Source organism: Pseudopodoces humilis, chromosome 8 (genome assembly GCF_049639895.1).
Source record: "Pseudopodoces humilis isolate 2021_Gansu_Grassland_sample_001 chromosome 8, ASM4963989v1, whole genome shotgun sequence".
Classification (NCBI taxonomy): domain Eukaryota; kingdom Metazoa; phylum Chordata; class Aves; order Passeriformes; family Paridae; genus Pseudopodoces; species Pseudopodoces humilis.
In genome coordinates, this window is record NC_142207.1 from 22,454,012 (window position 1) to 22,465,750 (window position 11,739).

Below are 11,739 nucleotides of genomic sequence, written 5' to 3' on the forward strand. Positions count from 1 at the left end.
TCACAAATGCATAAATTAAATATTTCTTCCAGTACTTCCTGGTAATGTCTTAACTACTATTTGGAATTAGTTGCTGTTGCTGAAATATTGATATTTTGTGCTACTGAAGAACACTTTCTTTTGAGCACTAGAACAACAACAGTGTGCCTTGAGTAGCAATACTGCTGTGGATTGACACCTAGCAGAACCTTACAAAAAAGTAAACCTTCAAGAGGCAGTTTAACTGAAAAAACCAGCTGTTGGTCACACCAAAAGCGAGTTGAGATTTTCTCATATCTGAATACACTCCATTCATGTGGTGTAGCAGTCACTGCCATTTCAACAGGCCTCAAGATTAACATAAAGAGCGCTGCTTGATCTGCAGGGTGTGGTGGCACACAGGACAGGGCTGGTGGACCTGTCAGAATGAGATACAGTACAGCTGCCTGTGTCAGCAGCAGATGTAATGATCAGCTGTGGAGCCTTAATGGATGCTATGGAGCAGCAGAGGCACAAGGGGGATTAGCAGTCTGAAGAGTGTTGGTGCTTCCTTTATCGTACTGCTCCTTCCTGCCACGCTGCTTCTCTTTCCAGGCAGATCACGGACGTTTCCTGTTTGTATCTCTCTCTGGAACCTCTACACTAGGAAGAAGCAAGATATCAGATTATATCCACTGATGCTAGAGAACTGGGTGACCTTTTGCAGAAGGGTATTACATCTTGGAGACAAAACTTAAGGTACAGTAGTCTAAGTTAATACGTTTAATTGGAAAAATGAGACGTTCAGAAAAAACTCAGTAACTTGGTAAAAGCTGAGAATCATCAAGATGTGAAGTGAACCTACCCCTAGTCTTTTGTGGAAAAGTGTGCCAGAATTTCATTTGGCTGACATTTGAGAAAGTGATGAGGAGAGATAGATAAGTGAACAAAATAAAATGCTGTTCCTGGCAACATTGCCATTGTCAAACCATGCAATATGCACAGAAAACTGTGACTGGATGACCTGCATTATGTTCCAAACCTCTTATCCCCACACTCTCTTCTTTCATCATTGTCATAATAGGCCATACATGGCAGGATCTAAGAGAGAGGTTTTACTGAGTTTAACAGTACCAATAAAAACTTTAATTCCCAGGTGTGAATGGTGATGGCCAAGAATGGACAAAATTTATACCTCCCTCTCCTCGCAGGGTAGTAACCTTGAGCAAGGAGGCCTGTCTAGCAGCTGATAACAAAGCTGGTAAATCAGAGAGAAGATCTGTCAGATTGCAAACATTTTGAGATATAAACTGAATTATCCCACATGTTGGAACAGCCTACAACACAACAGGGTCCTCATTTGCACCAGGCTCCTGGGTAGTAAGGAGTCTCAGTGTTTATGACAACAATGCAGCACTTGCTTTTAAGTTTTTTTACGATTGAGACATACATTCAAAAATCAGGGGCAGACTAGATAAAAGCTTTTGAGAGAGAGGCTTCACCATAATTGTAACTGTACTTACAGTATTTTCATGCAAGAACACTCATGAATTAAAGTCTTCCACTGATTGTTTAAAGCATTACTAAATACTGCTGTGGTTCTATATAATGAGTTTTCTACACAGAGATATTAAAAATATGAAGGCTGAAGCACTTTCAACTGGAATTTCACATCTGCCATCAAGGAAAAGTTACTCTGTAGAACTAGACCTATCCTAGTTTTAAGGATATTTACTTATTGTAAATGTTATCCTGTGAAAGGTGAATGAAGTAAAGACATAGAAGAGGGCAAGTTTGATCAATCAGTCCAAGTGCTGGTAATCCAGTTATCTGCACAGGAACAATGTAGTCCCAAGTTTTTGACATATTTGAAGATTGCCAGTGAATGAGAACAAGTATGTTCATGGTTTTATTCTGCAGAAGACCAGATTAAGGCACAGAAAAGGTTTTTTTTTTTTTTCCATCAGGGTTCTAGAATCATATATAGTATCAGAATCTCAACTTTCAACTAAAGTTTTGGCTTCTGAACAGTTTCACCAACTGCCTTTTGGTGATGATTTTCAGTTAAAGTTGGTAGTTCATACTTTGTTAGCTAACATACAAGTATCACTCTGTTTTTCTATTTTTTTCAACATAGGATAACTCTTTGAACTTGAAAACATGACTTTTTATAACCTTATCAAAACTATTACATTTGATGTGAGCATTATTACCATGATTTAGAGCAAAAGAAAAAAGTATAACCCTAACCCAAGTTAGCTAAGAATCAAATATTATAATAGAGGAGGAAACCTGCTTGATAACATTTCCAGGAATTAAGTCTTCATGACAAAGCCACTTACTCCTTCTGCAGTATCTAAGGAAAAGTGTTTAATTGAGTGAAATGCACCAAACACCTCAGCCAAAGCTGAAAGAGAAAGCCATTTTTGATTTTATGATTTGAAAACACCTTTCAAGTCAAGACACAGAAGAGAACACTACAAAAACTGTTCAATTAACAGGCCTGGCCTATTATTTTTTATCATTTACAGCACCATTTTTTGTTGTTGCTTTGTTTTTTTTCTTTAGAAAGGGCCCTATTATAAAAAAAAGCACAACTTGTATCAAAATTTCCAGGATTATAATGTATTTATAATGTATTTCGTTTGAGTGAATTTATACAAAGCCATCCTCCAAGAGCCTTTACAAAAATAAAGAAATTGGAAGTTGGAAGATTTCATGACTTGATTTGCTTTCCTAATCACACTTCCTGTAAGTATAATACATAAGTTTTTATAGAAAGAAAAAAGACCAAGAAAGCTAAAAGAGCAATCTAAAAGACAGCAAGTTCTCTAAATTCAAAGCCTAACATTAAAAAAGCCAAATACAAATAAAAAAAATTAGGGCATGCAGTCTGTTCTAGATACACTTTTCTAAAAATCACATATGGTGCAAATTACATTGTGCATAAACAGGAAACAAAACCCAAGCAATAAACCACTAAAGGAGATATGAGGAAACCTTGTAGACAGGAAATACACACAAAACACAAGTAATAAAGCAATCTCTGAAGGAACTTCCATGTAAGGACTGCTGCAGCTACTCCTGTCATCTCCCCCAGAATCCCTAAATCCTCAGAGACAAATGCAGCAAGAGAACAAACTAGTACCAGGCAGCAGCATCACAAACCTAATTCTCCCAAGTAAATAAGCATAGTCCAGTTATACTGTGACTATTTATACAGTGACAGCAATATTTCTTACAAGAAAAAAATTACTACAACAGATAGGACACATGAAACAGCTCAGCCAACTCTTAGCTCTTTACTCCCAAAATAATTTTTATAAAAGGAGAGAACATTGATCCTCAAAAAATTTTTAAATTCCAGATTTAAAACTAAGACCATATATAGTCTGAATTTATAAAGTAGCTTTATTTGAAAAGACAGAAAAGGTGTTGATTTGCAACAACAAAATACTAAAACTTTTTTGGTGGTTTTTTTTTTCCCCCCCGCATATGTCAAGAGTTTGGGGCTTTGTTTAGTTTGATTCATCTCATATGACTTAAACCCTTCTTCTGAGAACTGTTTCAGTTATTAGTTTGACAATGGACATTAGTAGCAATGCATCTTTGTCTGACTTGCACAAACTTAATGTGAAAAAATCATGTAGTAGTCTTAAACAGGAAAAAAAGACTTTATGAGCACTAGCAAATCTGCAAACGCAAGTGCCTAGCTAATAATTACAGCTCATGCTTCATTGTCTGAACTGATCAGCAGAAAACATTCCTCTGTAGGACATCATCTAGATCCATCACATAAGGATTTTGTTTTCTTTCTTCAAAACAAACTCCAGAGAGATCACCAGTAGCACAACTGTGAGTCGAGTTGTGGCCTTACATACAGCAGATTCTGTGCACATCTAGTCTGATTGTAGCACTATTAAATAAATTGTTTACAAAGAAAAATACTTTTCCTCTAGTTTTCAATATTTAGAGATGGCATCTGATTACTCCATCACAGTGGTTCTCTCTCCCTTTCTGTACCAGCCCTGACTGATACCCCACTGGACACCAGCTATAACCATGCCCATGTTCCCATCGTTGTTGCAATGTTTCTTTGGGACAAGGCTTACAGCTGACCTCCTGAATATTCATGATTCTTTATACAAGGCGTATACACAGGTGGCTTTAGAAAGCTAATACTCCTCTGAGCAAGGAAACCAACAAGACTCCTGGGTGTTTCAAGAGAAATCTGTGTATGGGTTTAAACCTAGCACCTGCTGGAGATTACTCAGGTGGGCAACACAGTTTCAAGTGTTACAGCAGCAGTCTTACTGTGACTTACAAGTCTTACAAGCAGTAGTGTTTGTTATCAACAAAGCAGCACTCATTTTGAAGTGTGCACTCTAGAGACATGAAGCTCAGAGTGCACAGAGTTGCTGTTGCCCTGTTAACACATAACCACTGAACCATTGCTTTCATTTTTTTTTCATAGTTTGCCAGTAGGGTTATTTTAGAAAAATAAAACAAATTAATTGCATAATGATATGTGTATACTTCTTAAATTTGTTCCTCTATAAAAAAGCTATGCAGTAGCATACAACTGCAAATAACCAGAATGAAACACCCATTTGTTTTGAAAAATTGAAAGCAAATCAAGCAGAACACCAAAATAATTTACCACACAAAACTACAGCTTTACTCAGTCTTGTGCTTGTAACAGGACCTCAACTAAAATCTGAAGGTCCGAGTCCTGCCATTTTTTCTCCTTTTCACTGACCTGCTCTCATGAAATATATATACTACTTCCTCATGAGGAACCACAGAATGTCACCAGTTTCACATCTGTTCTACAAAGATATTCTAGACTGTCTGAGGCCAAAGAAACTGAAAACATACATACTCTTCAGACGGATGGATCAGCTGAGCAATAAACCAGTTAACGACTATCAGCTTACCAAAAGGAAAACCACCTCAGCTCTCCAAAAAGTTTTTCTTGCCAAAGCCCTGCAGGGCCACCAGCCCAGCTGCAGGAGGGAGAGCTGGGGACTAGAGCAGGAACTTACAGCAAAGCCCCACCTGGGCCCCCCGAGCACAGCTACTGCTGGTCCCGCTCATCCCAAATATCTCGGCATCAGATCTGTGGTGAGCACAGCTGGGGCAGCGAGCAGGGGGTGAGGATCCACTGAGGAATGGCTGAGCACCCTGGAGGACAGGGCACTGCCCGCCTGGTGGGGGAGGCAACATCACCTGTTCACACGAGTGTGGAGGGAAGGTGTGACTGCTCACCATGCCTGAGGGCTGCCACCTGCAGCGTACACTGCGCTGCACAGCCCTCTCTGTGCTAGGCATCCACAGCAGCAGCACGGGGACGTGAAACAACTGAGCCTTCGCTTTGGACAAGTGTCCCTCTACCTGTCCCTGCTGTCAGCCAGCAGCTCCTGACCCTGGTGGGCATCTCCAGAGAGTCACAGTGGTGTGACCTGGGGAGGTCTTGGGATGTTGTACGCATCAGTTAGAAACTGCTCCTGGAGAAGACTTATGGAGTGAGAGAGGTGACAGGAGGTGAGAGACAACCTCAGCTACTGCCCTGAGGGCTCTCTGCCTTTCCTTCCCAGGACATGCCTCCTATAGAAAGATCCCTCTCTCCAGGCTGTGACATGAAGGATGAAGGGCTTGTTCACAGCCAGTGGGCTGCAGACACAGGGATAATTACAACACCCCTTCACTGATTGTACTTAGAATTTCAAGTTTTCCTAAATTTTACATGATAGGCTGTAGTGTCCTTTTCTGCAAAACACATCAGAGCATCTTAGTTTTTACTGCTGAAGTTATTTCCTGCATTCCCCACAGTATTTCCTAGTCATATTTAGTGTACAGCAAAGAAATTCCATTTTTTATCTTTCTTTTTCCTGTATTACATGGAAATTTTAAAGACCACTGTGTATTCTGCTTGACAGGTCTTACGATCTTTACTCTCTTAAGAGCAACCTCTGTCCTTGTTAACACTGAAATTCATAGAGCTGTTGGTGCCACTGTCCAATGCTGCTGAGCAGAACTGAGTGCTTCCCATTTGCAGGGCTAAACCTCCCAGGTTTTAGTGCTTTAACTGCTCTTTGAAACTGAGAGAGACCCACTGTTAATACTGCTGATGACAAACGGTCACCCTGTGTAAGGAAACGTGGCTCATGCCTCTTCTTGACCTTCTGCACACACAGCCAGCCCCACAGGAGCTCAAAGGTCTGCCCTCCTGAGCAGTAAGTCTGTGATGCTGTCCTGGCACAGCAGGAGACACTGTATGCCAGAGCTCAGGAGGGCTTGGAGAAGACAACACCCACACCTGTACCGAGGTACTCAAGGATGTTTAACACTTGCTGTGAAGGGTTGTGTGTGTGTTAACTATGTTACACTTGGCCTTGAAAGAGGTAACAGAAGAGTCCCGTGAAAGAGAGCTTGATCCGTTTTTTTCTTTCCTTGATTTCAGTTGCAGTAATATGGTTACATTTTCTTTTTGACGACTTCAGTTATATTGAAAAATAACTGGTCGTATTTTACGGCACTTTCTCTAACTTACAAAACCCATGTCTTAACGTGACTCCATTTAATATTTCTCCTCTTTGCTACATGCTTTATTAAAACATCCATCTGGTAAGCCATTTTTGTCTCCTGTCTTTTAAAGCTACTTTTAAAAATCCAAATTTAACATCAAATGTGCAGCAACTTTATTCAGCTGACACAGGAAAATGGCAGAACACATTTTTTACCACTTTCTGATGTTTGCTTACTATTCTAGGGGCTAATATTTTTTTACACTAGTTAGAAGAATTTGGGATGCTATTAAATTGTTTCCTAATTTTTGCACAGCTAAAGGTATAACAACAACCAAACATTAAACTTGTAATTTAAAATGTTTACTATTTAAATACTGCACTAAAAGATGGAACAAAATTGAAATTATCAGTAATTTCAGCTAAACACCATGCATGTCCTGTGAGAAGAATGGATGACATGAAAAAATCCACAGCTTCAAATAGGAAAAAAATCTTTAATTTGAAAACAGCTTCTAGGAACTACAGGTAATGGTCTCTGTCTGTGTACTTACAACAGACTCAATAGTCTTCATATATGGCAATGAAAACTACATCTATTCTCTGGCAAAAGGGGCCTTAATGGACATTTAGGCCCCACATTTCCTTGCCTGTATGACCAAACTCTTCTTCCAACATGTGTGCTCAAGATATAGTGCATTATTCCCATATGAAAAAGGAGTCAAAAATGCTTCCCAAAATTTACATATGGGAACGTCCAAGGCCTTATTTTAGAACTTAAAGTGACTGAAAGTTTGATTTACAATTCAACTGGATTAATTTCAGGAGAAACAGTTTTAGACTAGCTTCAAAATGAAAATGAGAGAAAGTATTTAATTGCTTTCCTTTTCTCAAATTCTCTGTACTGCTAACACTTGCATATCAGATCATGTTAAAATTATAAACTCACTTTCATCACATGACTTTGCAATGTAATAAATAAAGCTTTTAATGTTATGAATGAAACTGTGCAACTTTTGAATCAGTTATATGACATTGACATATATGACATATATGACACCTAAACCTTTCCATAAATTATTTGTCAAATTCTCTATTGCTGTGAGCCTCCAAAAGTTTGTCCAGTCAAATCTGAACTTCATAAATTAAACTACTGTGAGATCTTACATGGTCATTGTTTAGTGTTTAAAAGAAGTGATTATTATACAGTCCTCAATATGTGATATTAATTCCAAACCTTGTATCTATATATGTTTATTGAATTAAGAAAGATTGTTCACATGAGCAGGTTTTGAAAGTCCCACTCAACAACAGTAACAATCACCTGGATTGTGGAAAAGTCCCATCCTATAAATGACTTTTTATTTTGCATTTTTTCTTTTTAGAAGAATAAATGTGTAATTGAAATTGTATGCTGTCTCTGATAATGACACAACCAGTCATTTACAAATACTTTCTGAAACAATCAGTCTGATGGACACAGGGGACTGCCTGCAAGGACCACATTACAAGACATGACAGCATTTAAATGTAATGTTGATTGCACCGAAGTACCATTAATGTCAGCCATAGCTGACAGTACAAGCAGGCAACCCAATTTGTACTCACTGGTAGAATTCCAAATGGTATTTGATCAGGCTCTGAGAAAATAGAGATGGTTGAATAATAACAAATTTCCCAATACAGTAAACTAGCTAATTGATGATATGGAAGTATGTTTACCTATTTTAAACAAGTTTGTTAATTTAAAAAACAAGCAAAATAAATTTAAATTAATCTAGAAGTTCCTCTGACCTTGTGTAAGGCCTTTTCTTGCCAAACAGCATCAGTATAAAAACCCTCTTCAATGGACAGAAAATGGTGCTCTGCTGTCACCTCTTTTTCTTCAGCTCCACCTGACAGAGTTTCCTGGTCATGCTGGTTTTTTACCTGACAGTTGATTAAACACTTTCATCACCAGTGGCAAGAAAATATTACCACATTTATTAATTTTTAAAGTGCTCCATTGTGGGCACTACGACAATCTGAAATGGAGCAGCTGTCACCCCTTCATGCACAGGTACCTGGGTTCCACAGAGCTCTTTATACCTTTAAATTAGGAATGTCTCCTTTTGATGATGCACAATGGATATATAGCCTTGCCAAGTAAGAGAAGAGAAACTGTACTAAGTCAGAAACGTAACTGAAAGCAGGGCCCTGTTTTATTATCAAGGCAAAACTTTCATCAGAGTTGGAAGGTCTTAAGTTTCATTTGCACTCGAATAAATCAAAGTAGCTCCACTGAAAGTAGGGAAGTTGCATTTGATGTAATTACAGGATGGACTTGGATTAGAACTTGCCCATCGACTGCAGCTAATGTACTTAAGGCTTAAAGATACAACGAGTTGTATTATTTATAATATTTAAATCGATTTTGAGTAAGAGCCAGACAAAAGTATAACATAAATAGCACTGGGAATGGCAACTGGATGGATTGTTTTTCACTTTTCTCTGTGGATGAAACATAAAATAAACTGTTCAAAGCAGCTGGACTCTTTCACAGGGAAGTGAACACAAAGTGGACAAACACTGAAGAAAAAGTAAAGCAATATATGTCCCTAGGACTAGAAAACACTGCCCTTTCAGTGGCATTTTCACCTCCAAAAAAAAAAAAAAAAGGTGGCTGGAGCTATCCAGAGTTAGAAGGAGGTATCAAGTTCCTTCCTAGCCAAACTCAGATATCCTTTATCTGTTTAGTGAGTTGGGACTATTGAGAACATACTGCTTCACCTACAGCAGCAGATATTCTAGGAATTGCACAGTTTTACAAGTGAAAGTAATAAAATCAGACTGCAAGAAAAAGTGTATAATGCAGAAAGGGGAAAAAATGAAGAAAGCCAGCTGAATTTTTTTCAAAGGTGATCCAATACTCATTTTAATCTGAGCATTTTTACCATTCCTTTTAAAATCTGTGAGTTGAGCACCTCTGGCAGTCTGGATCTGTGAGGAGCCTAGTATTTTTCAAATATTGTTTGACAAATAAATGAATATTCATCCCCAAATACATATACCCTGGCTCTTCTGTATTTAAAACCCCAAAAATAACTAAATCTTATTTTTCAAGTTTCTTCCTTGTAGTCTGCTGTAAAGCATCATCAGTTTTTTTTAATGTTTTTTGTTTCTGTTATTATTATAGAGTAAAATAAGTCTACTAAAATTCTTCGAGACATACATACATCTCCCACCTCTTTCAAGCGTTCCAAGATCCTAACTGAGAAAACGTGAGAAAACTTTGTGGTTCTTCATCTTCTCAAGAAGTTCTAATTGCTGGTAGTATCTTACACAAATAAACACTAGAAACAGACTCCCACCCAAAGGAGTAGATTTCAAGCCAGGAAACTGAAGGTTCTGCTCTACATTGACACATTCGGGTAAAGGCTCGTCTGTCCGTGCTGAAGCCAGGGGTCAATGTCTGCCTTGAAGCCAGAACTACATTTTCACAATTCACACTGAAGCCTCTAAAGAAGTAAAAGGTGGGGAAAGTCTTTGCCGGAGAATAACAGGACACTGGCTGTATCACTACTAGGAATAGGTTTGAAAACACATACCATGTGGGCTGAGTGGGCATATGCAAAGGTGAAAATATATGCTTTTTTGAAAGCAATGATATTTTTTTCAGCAGCGGAGAGCCAGGGAACATTGAGACAGAAATTTAAGAACACCATCATTGGGATTGTCACAGGCATTTTTTTTTAAACTTTCTTCAGCAGGTTCCAAAACATGCTTTAGAAACACATGAAGCGCCTATCTCCCCTGCGAAATCCAGACCCCTGTCGTGCGATTGTAGTGCCCCTTTGGCCCCATCGGCCACCCAGGCGGGGCTTCCCCTCCCGCTTTCCCCGGCGGTCCCTGGGCACTCGCCCCGCGCACACCGCGGCGCTGCCGGCCGGGCCAGCCCGGGGGGCTGCGGCGGGAGGGGCGCCCCGGGGGGAGGCAGGGCCAGGCGACTGAGGGGCTCCTCGGGCCGGGGGAGCCTGCCCGGCTCCTACCTGGTAGGCGTCGGGAATGTTGACCGTCTCTCCGTGCTCCGCCACGTAGCCGATGATGCCCTTGCCCCAGGGCACCTGCACCTCGTTGCTGTCCTCGGTGGAGCCGCAGGGCAGCAGCGGGGTGCCGGCGTGCACGTCGAAGAACTTGGAGACCAGGGTCTTCTTGCCGGCGGAGGTCCCCTCCACGAGGAAGAGGGATCCCCGGTCCGCGTCCACCATGAGGCAGACGAAGATGAGGATCTTGTAGCTGAGGCTGGTGAGGTCCAGGTCATTGGAGATGTCCTTGACCAGTTCCAGGAAGAACTGGCGCTCGTTGTGCTCCTTGAGGTAGCGCTTGTAGTCCAGGGCGGAGGGGGGGTACTGGGGCAGGCTGACGCGGGACTCCAGCAGGGCGCTGAGGATGTGGGCGGTGGTGGGGGGCAAGGAGCTGGCCTTCCGCAGCAGCGCCCGTCGCCTCACGCTGCTCAGCGGCTCCTGCGCCCGGGCGTGCACATGCTCGTCGTAGGTGAGGTTGACGTGGATAGCCTTGGAGCGGGCGAAGCTCTTCCGCAGCTCCTTCTGGGACGCTCGGCGCTGCAGCCCCCCGGGGCCGGGGCCGCCCGCACTCCCCCATCCGCAGCCGGGGCCGTCGCTGCTCCGTCGCTCCTCCGATGGGCCGGCCGCGGGGACGGCAGGCGCTTTAGGGGGCGAGTTCTTCCTCTGCAGCCACTTCTCCACCAGCTCCGGGTGCCTCTCTAGGAAACTTTCCACCGCCGCCACGTCGAGGCCGGCATCGCCGGCGGCTGCCATGGTGCCGGCGGCGGCTCAGGCCGCGGGAGCTCCCGCGCTGGCCATGCTCGCCCGCCGCCACGTGCTTCTGCTGCCGCCCCGACGGCCGCCCCGGGGCACGGGGGATGCCGGCAGCCCCGGCGAGGAGCCGCTTCTGCCCCTTGCCCGGACCCTTCCTCAGCGGCGCTCCTTCTTCTCGCCTTCTGCTTTCCCCCGCGACCTCCTTTTCCTGCACACCACACTTTATTATTATTAGTAGTAGTATTCGTATTTTTCTAGCTATTTTTTCCTGCTTTCCGGTTTTCAGCCTTTCTCCAGCTCTGGTCTCGGTTCCCGGTTCTGGGCCGCTCCCCTGGTGAGTCGGGCAGGCGGTGTCGCCGCGCCTCTGGAGATGCTCCGGGAGCGCTCGGGCAAACCCCTTCTGCCAAGTGCTGTCAGTGCTGGCGGCGGCTCCTGCG

The 11,739-nt window shown here is 42.3% G+C and overlaps 1 protein-coding gene across 1 annotated transcript in view; it reads right to left on the reverse strand.

Annotated features, from left to right (window-relative positions):
- Window positions 1-11,302, reverse strand: part of PDE11A (phosphodiesterase 11A) — a 106,392-nt gene extending 95,090 nt beyond the window's left edge. The window contains exon 1 of the mRNA XM_005520010.2: window positions 10,514-11,302. Coding sequence (XP_005520067.1) covers window positions 10,514-11,302 — 789 coding nt within the window. The remainder of the gene's footprint in view (window positions 1-10,513) is intronic.
- Window positions 11,303-11,739: the final 437 nt, after the last annotated feature.